A 19,593-nucleotide genomic window follows, 5' to 3' on the forward strand; every position below is an offset into this window, starting at 1 on the left:
CGAAATAACCCCTGCTTGAAGACTATGACACTAAGAGTGGCTACTTTATATTCCCTTCTAATTACAACTGGTTATTCAGTGACCACACTATTATTTTTTAGTGGCTGTTTATCAGTCTCAATATTGTTGTTGTCAATTTTTTGTTGCTCAGATGCAAACTTCATCCTTGGTAGTGAGCAAAAGCCATTGTGCTAGTAAGCCAAGGAGCAATATCGGCCAAATAGCTTTACTGTCTGCATCCCCACATGAAGTTGTAACTATGGACCAATCGTCCCCGTCAAATATCTTTGTAAACAGTAGTAAGAAAAAGGATAAGAAGAAGCCGCCGTTGTAAACAATATACAAATAGAGGCTCTAAAGAGACACTTTGGGTGGGAAACGTATCTTCGGGTCACTTTGATGGCAGCGAGGTCGAAAGGCCATTAAGTGCAATAGGGGAGGGAGAATTACAGACTGATGAGTAGCCTTGGGCCAAAGGTCAAATAGCCGTGCAGTCGTCAGAACTAATGACATGAGGTGCCGAAAAGTTCTGTCGGCAGATAATTGAAGTCTAACGGCTTGATCACAAGTACTTGCTCACTCATAAAAATTGCATACAAAACGTGTGGAATAAATAATCGAAATTAATTACCATATTTAATTAATACTGCAGTCAAGCGAAAGCATTGCGCTTTGTCAAAGACTTAGAGAGATTTAAATTAAAGATTTAAAAAGTGATTTTGCTTCTGCAGTCTTGGTCAAAATACAAAATTGTTACAAAACAGCAAGGAAGCCTCTGGAATTGTCACAGGCTTCCATTTCTTCATCACTTTTCCCATCTCAGGTCGGGTCAGGTGAGTCAAAGCTTTCTTCATAAACCAAAACGTTACAAAACACACATTAAAAACATTACTTTTCATAAACTGATCGAATTACAGGGGAAATAAACGTTTATGTACGTTAAAATTTATTTATTTATATAAGAAAAGTATTGGTGTACTTTAAAATGTATTTATTTTTTAAAATTTCTTTGCAACTGTTTAGATTATTAAAGAGTATTTAATACGTGATTATAAATCCGAAAATGTGAAATAAAAAGAATTAAATATTTAACAACTTTTAAAAGTTATTATCAAAATGATTGAATTCAACATTCGGTCATGTTTTAATTATATTTGACGTAAATTTTTTGGACTGCTGAATTAATAAAATACTTGATCATTTTCCATGTTGATCATATTTCTGGAGAAAGAACTACAACATTATAAAAGAATAGAATTCATTCTTTATAAACAAACTGTAAAATGGTACTGAACTTGGTTTCAAACGTTGACTCGGTCAGTCGAACGGTATTAGAAGAAATGTCCTTGAACTTATGAAGGTCAAAAAGTAGTTATCAATGAGTCATAAAATCTTTATTTTGATAATAAGAAAACCATGGAGCTGGTTCTTGTTGGTACAGTAACTATAATTTCTTCTCTTCTTTCCTTTTACTTTTGTACGAATATTAAATTTCAGAAGCCTAGCACAGAATCTGTATCGCATTTACAGTGTTTTAGGTGTTATGTGTATACTATGTATGATCAATAGAATAAATTTAAATAAATTTTCTGGTTGTACATCGGGACGATCACACGGTCAGAGGAGCTCACACGGTAAAGAGAATGCAAGAAACAGGGTACAACTCGTAACGAAGTAGGCCGATAATTATTTTAATTGATGATACCAGTATGTTCATGTCGCAGCTCAGTAAAGGGTAAATTGGACAATTTATAGCTTGTCAGTTTTCTATTTTTCTTACCTGACTAAGTCCAAGAAAACTGAATACCACTATTCATTCAGTACTCTAAATTTTGTTCACAGAACCCAATCAGATAATCTTTATTTACCCCTTTCGACTGTTCGTCCTACAAAAACAGCACTCTATCTTGATAACCAAAACTATTGATCGAATCTATTCGGGATCCCGAAGAGTTGCATAACACTCAACAGGCCAGTTCAGTGTTATGGCAAGATTTTACTGCCTTTGATTACAGAAAATGAAAAAAAGAAAAGAAAAAAATAAATAAATATAGAGATTTTACAAACCTGAAAAGAGTTTCGTATTCAAAAGGTGTGTAGCCGAAACTGCTCATGCTGAAAAGTGGCCAAAGCAGTATACGAAAGATAGTTTCACGCGTGGTTTATAAATAGAACCCAATCTAAGTTTAATCACTGAAACATGATGAAAAGATTCCAAATTGCTGTTTGTTTTCATTATGGTTTCAATACGAGATCGTATTGGTACTGAATTATATGATTTCACATCACCATAAATGTATAGATTCCATAATGTATCTTGGTCTTTAGTAGAAGATTAAGCATATAACAATTGGTGCGCTTAGTCTTATATATTCAGATACTTATATAATTATTTGGTTCAGATATTTCTCTGCATGTTAGAGACATTCAAAACGAAAGAGGGAGTAAACTTTTTATTTTTATTTTCGAAAATTCCATTCATAAATCTCATATATTACAGAAAACTGTGCTTTAAATTTCTATAAATACAACTTTGAATTGCAGCAGAAAGGAATTTGGCTTTTTCTGGTTATTTTTAATAAATAAAATAAACAAATTTTCTTTTTATACTCCTGGACGATCACTTAGGATCAGAGAAAGTCACACAATAGAGAAGATTGGAACGAAATCAGCTTGTTTTCCTGAGAATGAAAAGAATTGGATTGAATGACGCTTTTCTTTTTTTTTTTTTTTTAATTATTGGTGATGGTACGAATTTCTTACGACGGCATTACGGTTCAACTGCAGATTCCTTTTATCCTTTTATTTTAACTGTTAGTTTTTCCAAATGTAAGGATATTGTTAAATTCGTGGTGAAACGAATGTGGGCTGTGTTACTGAGCGTTCTCATCGGTCTTCCTTGACAGCTACCCCTCCCTTACGGTTATAAATCAGTCAGCGAAGATAGATATTGGTTGCTTCGGGCGCTGAGGGGAAGGGCCGGGAGTCGCAGTAGTAGCAGAGCGCAGGTTGCCTCGTGTTCTGATATCATGTGGCGCCTTACGTCAGGTGAGAATAAAACAGTTGTCCGATTAGTGAACGGCTTGTCGTAGGATCATTTATCACAAGACGGAGGAGCTCTTATAGCTCCTATCAGCAACCTTCGGAAGTGGGGTGTCGTTAGTGACGTCAGGACGGGCTGTAGTAGCCACAAAAGTTTACGAGGAAGGAAAGACGATCATTTTGTTACAACGTGTATCGAAGCGAGGACTGTGTTATCCCTTAATTTCTCTCTAATTTAAACCCACAGAGAAAGATTCCTTAAATCGCCTGTTGTGGTGTTGTTAGTGACATAGTATGGTTTTATACTGCCGTGTGTAACCGATGACATGGTGCTCTATTACGACCCACAATACGCCATGTTCCCGACCACCGCCCGACACAACCATTCCGCTCAGTCTACCCCATTCAATTTCGGACAACATTATAGCTATCCCACTAACGGTAGTACGGGCACCCAAACCCAGGCATACGGAAGTAATCAAGTGTCGGCAGCAACTGAATTGGGTTGTACAGTGTCGGTAGTCGGAGCAGATGGAACAATCCAGCAAAATATGTCTTGGCCTGTGTATCCTGTTTCGGGACCGATACCAAGTGGACCCGCATCAACCGGGTGTCCGAGGCCGGGACCTATGTCAGCATCCTACGAGGACTGGACTCAACCTCAGGGTTCTCCACTGTCTAGTAGTCCTAACGGACATGTTTCAATGCCTCAATCCACGGTCACTGCTCAGTCGTTTTCCTATGGGCCTGCGCTCCACCACTATCGTCCCCCAAATGGATCACCGACCATCGACTTCGCCGGCCCCTCTGTTTCTAGCCATATAATTCAAGACTATTCAAATCCACATCATCTGAACGATGGTCATCCTAGTCCAGAATCTGCCCTGGCTGTTTCCAGCGATGGACTTAGTGGCTCTGAATCACCTGGAGTGATTGTTCCTAATTCTGGGGGTACTCGACCTCAACCTGCCCGAAGCCCGTTCGAGTGGATGAAGAAATCGTCTTATCAAAGTCAACTAAATCCTGGTAAGTGTGATTTACTGCTTACAGTTAAATGTAGATTTAGTGAGTATTTGTTGGTTTTCGAGAAACACACTGCCATGAGGTATCGCTATTTTGTTTCCAACTCCAACACTGAAAACACATAAGTTCGAGTTCCTCCAGTCGAGAAGGAACTCGAACCTTTTCACAATGGCTTAGAAGTTCAGCAATGGTAACCGCTATTCGCCTCTATGGCAGATATTCACTATTGGGAGCTTAAATTCTTGGGATCTAAAAAATGTATACTATATATTAAATCAGTTTTAAGTATTTTCAAACTCGCTAACAACCCCTTTTGTTCCTAGCTTTTTCTTTATTCGTTGGCAAAAATAAACTGCGAATAATTCTATAGAATATTATGAGAAAGAACTCTTCACAGTAGTTACAGAGTACCACATTTCATGACGTTTAGTAAGGAACATAATACTCCAATCATAAATCATACAACCGTAATCATGAACCTCCAATAAATCTATCATACAACTGTAATCATAAATTATATAGAATTTACATTTACAAAAATAAGGTGTATTTAGGTAAACCGAGTAAAGTTGTTTTTGTATATTTTGGAAATAAGTTTTAATTTCCAACACACACCAAGTTGTTATGGTTCTTGTTAAATAAACTGGAACTTTTAAAAACAAATTGGTATCGTTTCCTCCTTGGATGACTCGGTAAGTCAAGTACCAAAAAAGCATTTTTATTGGCAGCTCATTGTTATATTTGGTTATAGAATCGTTTATATAATCATTAGCGTTAAATAATTGGGCAAAATTGTGATCACTCCAGTTTAGCTGAATATTTTTGATGAACATTAGCTTTCTGACGAAAACTAAAACAAAAGTCTGAGCATTATGATAAAGTGTATGTGTACCCAGTCTTGATATTTATAATCGCTTGCAATGTTTGTATGGTAGGGTAACTAACTCGTCTACATTTTTTGATTTATAAAAATGAAATCTTTTCAGAGGCAGATCTGGTAGAATATGTCTATACATTTGTTGCCAATTTGCTTATCCTACATACGCTGAAGTATATAATAATTTACTTAATGATATGTTATTTCTTAATGGTGATCCGGAATACAAAAAATTGAAGCCTACTCTGCAGGGGTGAGTTGAATTGGGAATAAACTTTGCGAAAAAAAAGAGCTCACTGAATCTGACCTCATTTGGGTAGACTGAGATTTTAGATGTATAGGGAACCTTCTGAGATGTGAACAACACTCCATGGTAATGCAGATTCGAGATTTGTAGAGCGTTAACTCAGTGAGAGGATTTAGTTTTGGAAATATCAAAATTTCTTTTCCCATTTGGAGAATTATTGTGCAATTGGGATACTTATGGGAGTACTTTGCTGATGATATTAATTCAGGTAACTAAGGTAGTTGCATGTTTCACGATTCCTCGATATTACTATCTACGTCTGGTATTTGTTCAAAGATAATTGCTTTTCTATAACTGCCAGACTTGCTCAGAAACCTTTTAAAAATTAACGCATAGTATCAGTCACAAACGAGAAGTTTAAATGCTCATTAAAAAAAAAATGAAAAAAAACTTTCCTTAAGAAATATCGAAATAATTTCAAAAGAGAAATGCTTAAAATGTGAATTAGGATTAAACGAATGTTAAAGACATGTTTATAATAGAAACAGAATGCAGTTACATTATTTTAAAGTTATCTGAACATATGTTTGAAATAAAACACCATTATTTATATACATTTTTTGTTTTGTTTTCATTAAATTGTTAATTATTTACTTTAAGTTTGGATATATTATTTAAGAATGAAAATTTTACGCCGAATAATTTTAAATTACTTAAAATAAAAAAATAGGTTATCAAAATTAACTTCAAATTAACTGTTAGTTATCTGATATTAAACAAAGAATAATTCTACTAATATTTCTAAAGGATCAGTATTTTTGGATGGATTTCCACCAGCGTCAGACCATTTAATTTTTTCGAAAAACGTTTCAGAAATTAAATGTAAAGGTGAAGATCTTACAAATAAACAGCCACAGAAATGTGAATTTGCAAATGAATGTCTCAGTATTTGGATCCATTCTTCACTGTCTGATCTGTTAAGTATTTAAATGGATAAATTCTAAATAATGCATATAACAACACCAATAGATATGAAAGAAATAGCCACAAATGTGTTATTTCCTTTTCAAAGTTTCTAATTTTAAGATTTAAATTATCATTATTTATTTTCGAGAGAAAATCCATGGAAATTATTTTATATTTCGAGAAATGTGAAATTTGTTTTGTATAGGCCTGTAGGCCGTCATGATAATTTGGAGTGCATATATTTTATATGCTGAAAGTCGTCAGCTTGTTGGAAAAAATGATATCTTAGGAACTTGAAGAATGTGTATTAATTGCGTATGCTTTGTATACCACTTACAAACACAAATAACTAGAACGTTACAGGTTTGGTAATCCCAGTTGCAACAGTGTACTCCATAATTAGGCCTAGAACAGTAGGTTTTGAAAAAAGTACATTTTAGATTCATCAAAATGTCCATCTCGCATTTGACAACAAATCAGCATTCGAATGACTGCAAATATCAGGCATCAGCAGCCCTAGGCACGCTGGTAATCTGCAGCACGCCGATGGTAAAATGCTGAACTGACTGCTTCTGTGCTGATGCGCGTGTCCAAGTGGCACGCGCGAAGGTTTTTATAGTTAGTAGTTATGTTTTTATGGATAATTTTTATATAAAGATCTTTTAAACCACCATGACAGCCTGTTTCAGGGCTAACCAGTCCCTCATTAGATAGCGCGTGGTCTGTAGTTACAACATGCAAAGGAAACAATTGTAAGAATTTGTTTCCTGTGAGTTCAGTTGTCAATGCGAATTGAAAGTCAGAGGTTTCAAAGTTCTATTTGTCTAATGTTCTAATTGCTAAATTGTCTGTAGAAAGTAGTGCAATACCAGGGCAACTCATCACAAAAGAAAGTTTAAGCCTATTGCTCCCTATATATGTCTATAAATGTTACTGACTTAGCACGAAACCGAGTAACTCAGCCAGGTTGTAAAAAAGACCCAAAGACCTAAAAATTCTTTGCCTCATTGATGGGATTCAAACTCAAGTCTTTTCCATCTGGTGTAGGGCATTACGGTGATTATACCAAATGTTACCCACGATGGTTCCATTGCATTATCCATGCGGGTTACATCCACAAAAACAGATGAAAGATAGTCATTATAAATGTTTTCAGATGTAAGTTAATTTTAGGTGCGTAATATTTATTGAAATGTGCTCCATTAAAACTGATCAATCACTAGACACACCTCTAAATTCCGGAAAAATTTTAAATTCTTTCAGTCCCCGTGAGTGCTGGACTTCACAGTATACAACATTATTAATTTATATAATTACAGGCTGGGTTGCTAACTCAATCGTTTTTCTTGGCTTACTCCTTGAAACATCTTGGAAGATCTGCACAGCTCCTGAAGAAAATTTGAAGAAAATTTTGCATGGATTCAATGGCACATTGAAGAAAATATACGGTACAAACGAAAAAAAAAAAAAAAGCAATAGTTTGCATAATTGATGCAGTTATGATATTTGGTATGGAAGCACTTTATGTTTTGATGCAGTAGTACCGTGTGTAAAAGTATGCCATTTCTTAGATATGCAAATTAACATCACCTGAAAATATATATCCGGTTCCACATGGTTTATCTTGTAAGAATATTAATTTAGAAATGTGTGTTCGTAGGCTGAATGCCATGTGGGCTGAAAGACCTGTAATAACTGAAGGGGATTAAACTGACCCCTACCTGAGATCGGTTAACTACAGCCACTGGTGAAGTGGTGAAGAATCCCTGCCGCTTCTGATGGGATTCGAACACAGAATTTTCTACGTTAGTCCTGAATGTTGACATTCAGGATTAGACTAGAAAGAATCGTTTGATAAACGAGTTTTGTATTAGGCCAACCATACTATAACAGTTTTTCGATTTAAGAATCTTTTTAAGCGTATGAGGCATCAGTATATTGTCTGTAAACTGTGTGTAATCTATGGTCAATTTGCCTGTTTTCTGGAAGAAAAATCCGAATTTCCTGGAGGAAAAACCATGCAACCCTCGTCTGAGACCTCAGCCACGTTGTGAAAGCCTAAAAATTTTCTTGCGTCATTGAGATTCGAGCCCAATGTGAGGACGTTGATTATATTTAGTGCTACCACTGTGCGAAGACCTGGTTTAGGAAATGATCGAGTAAGATACTCGATCATTTCCTAAACTAACATTAATACATTAATACTCAATATTAATACGAATACTCAATATTAATACATTAAGCTGAGCCATTACAAGCTGGCTCAGCTTGTTAAGACCTGCGTACGCACAAATCGAAGAAGAGAGTTTTAGCAGGGGCAACAAGAATGAAATTCCTCCCGTTCTTCAACAAAGGGGAGGAATGTACAGTAGTTAAAAAAAAAAAAAACACCTGACAGGACTGCATACCCTAGAACAGTGGTTCCCAAACTACTGAGATCTACGGACTTCCTTCATCAAAAATCAAAGAGTTTAAGGACCCCTTCAAAAATCAAAAACGTTTGCGGACCCCCCCTATACACAAACACAGAAGTATATGCATATGTTTCTGTGTTTTGTGTATATATATGTATGAACAGTGGGTTTCTGAAAAGAAAATTCAAAGTTTTATGTTTAAAACAACTCAACTTTATTCTTATTTTTGCATAAATATATAATAAATTTATCAATTTGCTATACATAGAACAAATAATTTGACCAGTTCCAGAGGGTCCCTTTTGCGGACCCTCTGGAACTGGTCTACGAACTCCCAGGGGTCCGCTGACCCCAGTTGGGAAACGCTGCCCTAGAATGTTACATGCCATATCGACCTTTTGATAGCGTATAATTTATGCACATCTAAACCATTTGGCAAAACTAAAATCACTGTTCCAGCCGGGTTGCATCCACCCATATCTCCCTCAAAGTTTCCAGCCATGATTTAAAATTTTTAATATTCATTATATTTTCTTATTTATATGTTCTATTATTTTATATATTCATAGACCTAACTTACATCTTTGTATTGAGACACAAGAGCTGGTTAAACACAATAGCTTTAAATCTAGAAAAGCAATCGTACCTTTTAGATAAATATACTCAATTTTTTAAAATATCGTTAGTATTGTGAGTAATTAAAATTGTAACGTGTAATTCAAATAAGGCACCAGATGGCAAATCATCTGTTCTCTCTTTGGAATGGATCGACAAATATTTTTAAATGGCTGAAATATAAAATTTCGCGAAAATCCGTGAACTGGGAGTTCTTACATGGGGACGGACATGGTGAAGACAATTAAATTACAGTATCGACATTCACTGAAACTGCACCTCACCGAGCAACCACAGAATTACTGAAGACTCAGCCCATAATCCGCCCCGCAGATTACCGGCCGTGTGGCATTTCTGTGTCGACTAGACTCATGATGCTCAGTCATCTGGAGTATCTGTGTTGGCTTGATTCATGTTGCCCAGTAATCTGATGACTGGGCAACATGTTCTAATCATCTGTGGTTTCTGTGCTGGATTGGTTTATCGTGCCGGGTCAGTTTGATTGCTTCACCTGCGAATTTCTACGTTGGATTGCAAAGATCCAAGAATTCGCCAACAATGGATGGTGGGTTAGAGAATGTGATTTTTTGTGCTCATTGCGTATTATGCTCCTGCATGTGGCTTCCTATTGCCACAAGTGGTATTCCTGCACGGATTTGGCTTCAAGAAGGAACTGCTCAGATGTATTGGAATTGCCCAGCCTATCCCAGTGCTTTGGAGAATCTGTGACTTGGACTTGTGACTTTTTTTAATAGGAATGGATCTATAAAATGTAAATATAATACTCTCTCTGTGATATCTTTAATATATAAGGTGGAATTGACAAAGTTTGTTGTCCCTGACCACCTAGTGCAATGAAAAAGAAAGAAAGTAAAGACACAATCAAATTTATTCTCATCTTTTTAAGAAATAAATTTATTTTAAGTCTAAATTTGTTTTCTTGAATATTTTGCAGTGCACTGCAAAAATTTTACAAAGTGCTCCAAACATATTCATCTGGTGAGAGACGAACGAGAAATCAACCAGAGGAAAGGAAGAAACTTACTTCTAAAGCGTATTTCCATAAGAAATCACTTATTTCTGGGCTTGGGCAAGCAAAGTTGCCCAAGTCCAGTTATAATGCTGAAGAGATGATAACCGCTGCCTTCATAGAAGCAAAATATTACAAAATCGAATTCAAACTGTCCAAAGAAAAAATAGATAAATATTAAATAAAATTCCAGAATGAGCAAGCATGAGTCTGCATTGGCCTGCATGCTTTCAAGAGAGCGCTGGTACAATACTTTTCTCATGAGAGCAGATGCTTACTTGTCTATTTTGCTATGTTCAAAATCAGATGCAATTTGAATTTGATTTTTAATTTGTTGCTTGTATGCAGGTGACAGCCAGTACCTCTCTACACTTTGCAATTCTTATATGTGGTGGAGTAGTGTTTAATTGTGTAAGTCATTATTTGATTACATCACGTTTAATTTATATTTTTAGAAAATATAAGCAACTGTTCTCGTTTTTGTCAATGCTGCAGCTATGTATTGTTTTAAACCTTTAGTTATTGGAATATTAAATAAAACAAATAGAACTAGACCTTAGAGAAAACTGTGGCCTACTGTTACATTTGGCGGCCATTCATCTTATGTGGAGGAATTTGTCAAAAATTTGTCAAATGGCATCGCCTAAAGGTTGATGTCATTTTTTTGAGATGCAATACCAAGGCAATTCGTTGTGAAGGTAAAGTTTGTTTTCCTGTCTGCGGCAAAAAAGTCCTCCCAACTTTTTTTGTTATGTGTGGGATTTTCCCATCAGGGAGGACTTGTTACAACTTCGGACAGAATTTGGCTCCCCTTGTGGCCGTTTCAAAATTTGCCAGGGTACCTACCTGGCCCTCCTCGGTGGGCAGGGTACCTACCTGGCCCTCCTCGGTGGGCAGGTAGGTACCCTGGCGTTCATTTTAGCTGTATATTATTCAGAATGTTTTTCTAGAAAGAAAACGATTATCTATGAACTGTCATTTTTCTAAGTACTTTATAATTGAAAAAAAATAAGGGGTTAATTTATTACTTAAAATAATGGCTATGTAAAATAAAATTTTTAAATAACAGAAAGGAATTTATTAAGTATTTTTGATTACTTGAAGACTTCATAAGTGTTTTTAAATTAAAGTCCAATAATTCGGCAGTGCTGCGATTTCATGGATACTTCCACTATAGTTTCAGAGGGCTTACAGTAAGGCCACCTTTGGCTTCTGTCGTCCAAATCATCTTTGGCTCAGAAACTCGTGGAAATTTTTCTGCTGACTTCCAGTAGGTGTTCTCCTGAAATTTGTGGCCAAAACGGCCCTCTTCCAGCTAGCTCTAGCAATTCTTTTGCAGGAGAAACATTTTGAGTCGTCATTATCCATCACTCAGTTCTGTATGACAGGGTGGTTTTTTGATACTGACAGGGCCAGAAAAAGTAAAAAACGAGGAACATCTCACTTGGACCAATTTCATTTAGAGAAAACAGTTAACAGATGTGCACCTAGTGTTAAAAGTCAATTCGTTTTGAGTGTTTCTTAAGCGCTGTAGATTTGCTTTTTTATAATGATTAATAAATATATATATATATATTTTTAAAACTTCTTTTACGTAAGTTTCAAAATTTAGCGCACATAGTTAATGGGAATAAATCGTATTTATTTGCTATCGAAATTAATAACGTTTCTTGAGAAACGATAGTGAAGCAACCGTTGCAGTTGATGTTTTGCAATGAGTAACAAATGCTCTCACGGCTGCCAGGCCATCGCTGCCATCCAGAAAACTCAAAGCATTCAAGTAAATTTGCAGTGCTTAGTTGAATTGAACATTCCTACGTTTGCCACCGAACACATTGCGTTGATGTACTTGATATTTGCGAACTGTCTCTTTGTGGTGGTCATTTGCACGTCGTTGTGAACCTTCGTCCAAGTCGAAATTTTAATGGCTGTGGAATAATAAATGCAGGCAATGCTGAAATATTCATAAAGTAATATTTATAATAAATAATATCTAAGACTAAGAATCATGGCCATGGTTGAACTAAACGATGTCCCTAGAGATGTTCTTAGCGGTAGAAGATGCAAACCTATTTGAAATCGTTCCCATTTTGTGGTTCAGATTCGGCAGTACATCGGCAGCCACGAATGCTTGAGTAAAGATGTTAACTGGCCACTTGGTTATTGTGCTCAGTATAAAAGTAACCTCGGGGTATCCTTACCCATATACACTTTAAAATTATGATAATCGATTTACGAGAGTTCTTCTTTTAAGTCGAGTATCCATGCTCTTCCTGCACTTCTACCGCACACTCCCAGGGGACGCGAATAGAGGTCTGTCGGGCCAGAGCTCCCTCGTGTAGAGTTCGAGCCTAGTAGTACATCATAATCGAGTTCGGGTCGCACTGAGTAGCACAAATCACATTCGGGTTAGGTTATGGTCGGGTAATATTTGAGTTCAAATTTCACGAAACGTTCGAATAGCCCGCATTTCATAAATCAATGTTAAGTTCTTTATTTTTCAAAGATCTAAAATGAAATATAAGTTAATGGATTATTTCGTAATCATCAATATATCTCCGTGTTTCGTTTCTGTATTTATTTTCAGACAGAGCACAGTATTCAGAATGGTAACTAATGTTTGTGATTCCACAATACGGTGGAGGATACACTGACATGTGTTATAAATACGCAGAACTTACAGCACCTTATAAGGTATAAGGTATATAAGGTATAAGATATGTTAGTGTCTAACGGCTCCTGGGATTTCTCCCGTCTCCGCGGGTGTACATTGTATCGGGGCCAGAGATTTGAAGTGTGTGGGGGTCATGTGCTGTATATTGTGTTGTGCCCTTTGTTCCTCCGGTCTATTAGCCGCCCAGCCCCTAGCGGGACCCGACGTAACCACACCATGCCACGGGGAGGCTGACCGGGTGTACCACTGTAGCTAGAGTACTCTGGCGGGTCCTGCCACCTACTTTCCTGGGATTTCAGTGGCTAGGACCAGATTTGAGAATGAGATGATCGCTGTTTCTTGAGAAACGGTTGTAATTTTAACAGAGCGTAGGTTTGTTCGCTGATAACTTGTTCTAGGGCCAAATAGGTCGGGCAGTAATTTTGATGTTTTTAGATTTAGACCTGTGGGGCATGTACGTGTGTGTGTGTGTATATATATATAGAAATCTATACACACACACACACACATATATATATATATATATATATCTAAACTAAATAAAAAAAAAAAAACGTTGTGCAAGAGAAAAGTAAGGGAGGAAGGCAGAAGACTGGAGGGTAGGAAACAGAAGAAAGGGACCAATAGGGAAGATGGCCCCTGATGACAGTGTGGCATGCCCAGTGCCTCACCAGAAAGAAGAGTGGGGTGGCGGGTGGACGAAAACCACCTCCCCACAAAAAAAAAAATAAATAAAAATAATAATAATAAAAAAAAAATCATTCTGTAAGAGAAAAATAGGGGGGGGAGTAAAAGAATGGATGGCAGGAAACAGAAGAAAGAAGCCGAAAAAAAAAAAAAAAAAAAAGAGATATACCCCGCAAGTTCAGGGTAGGTATAGTATAGCTAGCACGCCCAGTCAGTTGGAGCCGACAATTTGCTGGAAATCCAGCAGTGTGAGTGCTGCTATGGTGGATGGGTCATGTTCAGTAAGGTCTAGTTCAGGTGTCGTCATTGGGACTCCATTTGGTGAGTCTGTGTCACATCCAGATTGAAGGCTGGTCCAGTAGTCCATCATAACGAACAGTGGGAGTGGTCAAAACCGGGAGTCCAAGATTGATGGGCAAGTCCAGGGATCGATGCTAGGCCTCTTCTTGATGAGATGTGTCACGTCTGGTAGAGAGAGGTATGTCCAGGAATCAATGATGAGGAATTTGTCAAGGTATGTGTGGACCCTGTCTTTGATTGCACTGCTGGTCAAGTCTTGTGCAAGTTGGTCCAAGGCGTTAGCATCGCTCAACGATGCGTAGCGACAATTGGCAGTCATAATTATGACCTATTGATTCGGATACTAAGGTGGTGGTAGCGCTTTCTGCCTGGTAAATAAGTCCATTGCAAATTGAGTCAGAGCTCGGTAAGTTTCTTCATTCTGTAGGGTGAGGTGTTCTTGATTTTGGTAGTTGAAGCGTAGTTTCGTTATTAGGATCCTCCTGAAGTCCTCGTAGATTTCACAGCTGTGGGCAAGGTGCTCTCACGCCTGATCCTCTCCACAGTGGCAGCGGGGTGAGTCTGAAATTCTGAAGTCATGTAGTTTTTTTCTGGAAGGAGCCATGTCCAGTGAGGAGGTAGGTAGCATAGAGTCCTGGTGAAAACCAGACAGGTGTGAGGGGGTAGGAGGACCTGACATCAGGGAGGAATCTTTTGGTGACAGTGCCTTTAGTTGATGTCTGCCATCTTTCTTGCCAGGTGTCTGTTAGATATTCATTAAGTCTCTTCTTTTCAGCGTTTCTATTATTTGCTAGGTCAGTGGTGAAACCTGCACAAGTAACTGCTCTTCCTTTGGCTATTTGGTAGAGCAACCCATGACGAACAATCTCCAGGTCCAGTGAGGACCTGGAGCGCATGGGTGCTGACAGTGCGACAGGCACGCGAGGACAGAAGGAGAAGGGAGCGCTGGATAGTTCCTAGGCGCGATCGGTTTACTACTGCATTGGCCTTCTTGTACCAGACTCCAGAGGCATAGGTGATAACCGGGATGAAAACTGCCTTATAGAAGAGTGACAGCGTTCTCTTCTTTAAGCCCCATTCCTTCCGGGCAACTCTTGAGACTTGGGCAGCATACTTCCTGATCTTAATCCTGAGTTGGTCTGGATGAGGAGTGAAGGAAAGGTTTTTGTCTAAGATCAAACCTAGATATTTAAGCTCTGTTTTTAGTTTTACTGTAAAAATGACCTTGACCTTGATTTGACCTTGATTTGGGGTGGTCTTCTCAAATCAAGGGTGCCTTTTAGTAAGATCGAGTTGGTTTTCCCTGGGGAGATCTTTAGGTTGTTATGCTCTGCCCAAGCTTGAAGGGTGGAGATGGCCTGGTTGGCAGTTGCTTCTAGTACTTTATATAAGGTGGAAACGTCAGATAAGGTGACACAGAATCTTCGTGGTATGCAGAATGATTTTACAAAATTGATGTATATTGATCGAAAGCAGTGCGCCAAGCAGTCATTGTGTGATAAACCTTCGGCACAAAAGTGGAATGAATCAATATTCACTTCGCCTTCATTTATACGTTAGATCCCTAAATCACACACAAAAAAAAAAAAAAAAAAAAAATGAAAGTAAGAATACGAACTGTAACGACTGCTTAAAACAAACATCAAGGGAAGTTACAAATAACTCGATTAATCATATGATACAGCTCTGCAGAAAAAAATCCTAACGAAATTGGCGGTTTATATGGAAAGGTACACCCTCAACAGCCAGAGGTCTGGACGGGCTCGGCTGGCCTGGTCTTCATGCTTCAGCCGAGGGTCGGGTATGGATCGTGTAGCAACAGAAGGTTCGGGCACGAGTCGGGCAGAACTGTGCAGACCTCTAATATGAATACTCCTCGTTAAGAGACTTCAACAGCCATCGAATAAATATGCAGAACTTTTTCTAATCTGATTTTATCCCGGGGTAGGTAAGTGGACACATGTTTCTTGTAACCATGCCCAGATAGAGGGAGACCAGCAAGTACATTTCCAGTGGCGTAGCCAGAGTAGGATCAGCAGGTACATTGTACCCTCTGACGCCGAAATCTGGTGTTGTGGCGCTTTTTAGCATTAGGCACCTTTTTTGTGAATGTACCTGCTGACAAAAAATCCTGGCTACGCTACTGGCCATTTGGCCTGGGCCCCGGAGCCAAAGGGCCCCAAAATGCAGTCTTTTATATAAAAAACATGGTTTGAAATTGAAAAAGTTTCACAATTATGACTGGCTGGTGTGAGTCCCTTCTCACCTCTCTCAGGCCCTGCTTTTAACTGCTTGTGGCAACCGATATGCTAACGCCACAGCGAACAGCCGACTGCGCATGTCTCGTGGCTGGATGGATTAGGTATTACTAGAGCATCGTGAATGGAAAATTATTTCATAAATCGAATCTCAAATAGGATCGCACTGAAATATCCGAAGTGCACTGAATAATATCAGTGGTAGCTCGTGGCCAGGATGCAAGTTTTAATAGAAGAAAGAAACCTTTTTTTTTTTTTTTTAATCAAATGAAGTCTATATATAATTATAATTTTAAATTCTCGGTACTCTACTGTAATTCGCTATAAAGTAGCATTACTCAATACTTTTCCGTATTGTGAACATACATGTACACAAAACACTCCAATATTGCGTAGCACTAATGTAAGTTTGTGATTGTAATCCTCCTCTGTGTAAGTCCAACAGAATCCAGTGTGGATGCCCATGTTTAATGGTATTGTCATGAGCGCGCAGGAGTCAGGCATTCAAAGTCATTATACCATCCAGTTCGGTTGGTTGCAGAACGTTTGCAACTGAGAGGCGGCTTGGCTCGGTGAATGTTTCGTTAGACGGGTCATTTTGTCATACCTTCACACGGACACGTGCAAAATTAATAGCAACTGTATGAATATTGTTAGTTTTAAATAAAAAAAACAATACATGTAAAAATGATATCTACTATCTTTCATAACGTATCCAGACACGGCAATTTTCAGAGTCCACTGGACCTTCTAGGCTAAACGTGTGACTCACGCTGGTATTGTATAAGGAAGGCTTATCAGAACGTAGAACAGGGCTGACTAATGTTTCTCAGATTCATACTGCTGGCTTGTCGGTTGCTAACAGCCTACTCCATCCAAAGTCTAGCGTCAGCGATGTTATGAAACGGAAGCGTGACGGAACCACCACCGTCCAGCAACGCACAGAAATACAACGGCAGATCACTCTATCGGAGCAGAGGTTGCTCTCGCTCTGCATTGTGCTAAAAAGTCCGGAATTGGTCCACAGCAGTGGAAACCGGTTCTCTGGAGTGACGAGGATGCCTATAGAACTCTAAGGAGTGTATTATGTCAATAATAAAGTTCAGGGAGGTAGGGTAACGCTCTGAGGGTATGTCTTTGGTTAATACTTTGGTTGAATACTTTGGTTGAAACATGAGAACCATAAACGCTGATGCCTGCCTACCTTAGTGGCAAACTTATGTTTGTTTTTACAGAATATTGTCCCATTCCATACCACTGGTTCGAGTATGGTTCTTGTATATGCACGTACAGAAGTTGCAATTGCAGTAGTAGAGTTGATTTAAGCCCTATGGAATAATTTCGGAACATTGGGCGAGTGCCAAAATAACACTTCTCACATCAGTAACTCAACTGGTCACTGTCTGCTGCAGAAATGGAGTATTGTACCCGCTACAGTCTATCGTTCGTTGATTGAAAGCGTACCCTGAAGGATGGAGTGTGTCAACGACCAAAGGAGAACTGACAGGCTGTTGAAGTGAGTGGTAGTCGGTATATGCAGTCTAAAGCATAGATCAAGTCATATGGAAATTGAGCCTTCATTTGCAGTATTTGAAATTCGAGAAATTTAGAAAGTAAACCTGACTGAGACTAAAAAAGAGGCTAACAAATACTTCAAAGAAATAGCAATGTTTCGATAATTTATATTAATAACGTGGATATTTATAGAATACTTTTATTTATAATTTAAGCGATATGGACAGTTGTTTCAAGGTGTCGCACACCAGCTGTCTCTGAATACTGGATTTTTAAAGATATACAAAAGGATTGTTAGCGTTCTTATATAAGAACAATAACGATCTTATATAAAGAGTTCTGATATTAAGGTTTTTCTGTTAGTTATGATTAGGATTACACGAAGGTGAGTCAAATGAAGTCAATTTTTATCAATAACTGGTACTTTTCTTTTCCTAACAAAATCTGTAACTTTAGGTACTTGTCCCTACTCATTTCCATCCATACTGCTCCACCTGTGTTTTAAATAATGGAATCAAGTACCCCTCTAGTTAAACTGTATTATTTAGAGACAGGCACAGAGCATTTTGGAACCTTATTCCATTCGTTTTCCAAAAACAAGGAAATTGTGGTTGAAACATGAGAAGGCACAGGCAGAACCATGACTTATCCGTCTCAATTCACGTAAACGGTCGTACACCAGTCCACCCAGATGGCGCTGTCTGTGTACAATTTCTTCTGTGGCAGATGTGTGAGTTTTTTCCTGGGAATGGGTCATTCTTACAGTTTTTCCTCCTTCCAGTAATCTCAGGAAATTAGGTGGCCGGACCTGCCAGAGTAAATAGTAAATTTCTAAAATACTGGTGTACCTGGTCTGCCTCCACGAGGTATAGTGTGGGCAACGGTGGGCCTCATTTGAGACCCAACGGCTAAAAGACCAGATGAACAACGGTACAAAACATTACACGCCACAATATCCACACACTTTTAAACCTCTGGCCTCTACAGTGTTCTGTATAACACCACAATGTATATTACGCGGAGATGGGGGAAACCCCTGGTGCCGTTAGACCCTAAACACACTATACACTATACACTATACTATTTGCCCATTCATACACCGGTGGGCGTGACATACACATTTGGCGACGTGGTGTACGCATCCGTTACTGTGAGCGCCATACTGTCTGAACTGCCACGCGCGTGTAATTTTAAATATAGGAAATCCCGTTTTCATTTGATTAAACGCGTGCATTTTGCATTTTAAATTTTTCTAACTCTCTTCTTAAATAGCAGAGAGTTAGAAAAAGAGGCTTACAATACCGGGATACCGGTCATTTTTTCCGGTATTCAAATACCGGTATTGATACAAAAATGCCGGTTTTTCGGTACTAATTTAAAAAAAATAATAATAAAATCACCTTTATGTGATTATGACATCCTTATCTCTACTAGCAAATGTTCGATAAATCATCGATAGGGCACCATGCAACATCGTAACTCCCAAGTTCCATTCCTCCACTACTGACTTTAGTTCAACTCCACCAAGTGTATAAGTTATTTTGGGGTTGCTGTTCCCCAGGCGTAAGACCTTGCATTTTGCTGAATTAAAGCATATAACTGCCACTTTTCTGACCATCTCGGAGGTCTATCTAGGCCACTCTGAAGAAGCTCTGCTTAGCGGCAATCATTAACTACTCTACTGATCTTTCATCATCTGCAAGTTTAGACACCACATCCTATATCCCTTCGTAGATGTCATTTAAGATAATAATAATAATAAAAAAAAAAAAAAAAACAGTGGTCCCAATACTGATCCTCGGGGAACCCCGCAATCTGAGGAATAATCATTTATCACAACTCCCTGCCTGGTCCCCTCAAGCCATCGTGCTATGCATCTAAGGATTCCAGCCTATGATTCCATCCTGCTCCAACTTATAAACTTATAAAGTAGTCGCTCATGTGG

The 19,593-nt window shown here is 38.3% G+C and overlaps 1 protein-coding gene across 1 annotated transcript in view; it reads left to right on the forward strand.

The window, feature by feature from the left end:
* The first annotated feature begins 3,368 nt into the window (after nucleotides 1-3,368).
* Nucleotides 3,369-19,593, forward strand: part of cad (caudal type homeobox) — a 43,788-nt gene continuing 27,563 nt past the window's right edge. The window contains exon 1 of the mRNA XM_090369984.1: nucleotides 3,369-4,068. Coding sequence (XP_090226110.1) covers nucleotides 3,369-4,068 — 700 coding nt within the window. The remainder of the gene's footprint in view (nucleotides 4,069-19,593) is intronic.

The sequence above is a fragment of the Mastigoproctus giganteus genome, chromosome 3, assembly GCF_048544385.1.
Source record: "Mastigoproctus giganteus isolate SK-2022 chromosome 3, ASM4854438v1, whole genome shotgun sequence".
In the NCBI taxonomy this organism is placed as follows: Eukaryota; Metazoa; Arthropoda; class Arachnida; order Uropygi; family Thelyphonidae; genus Mastigoproctus; species Mastigoproctus giganteus.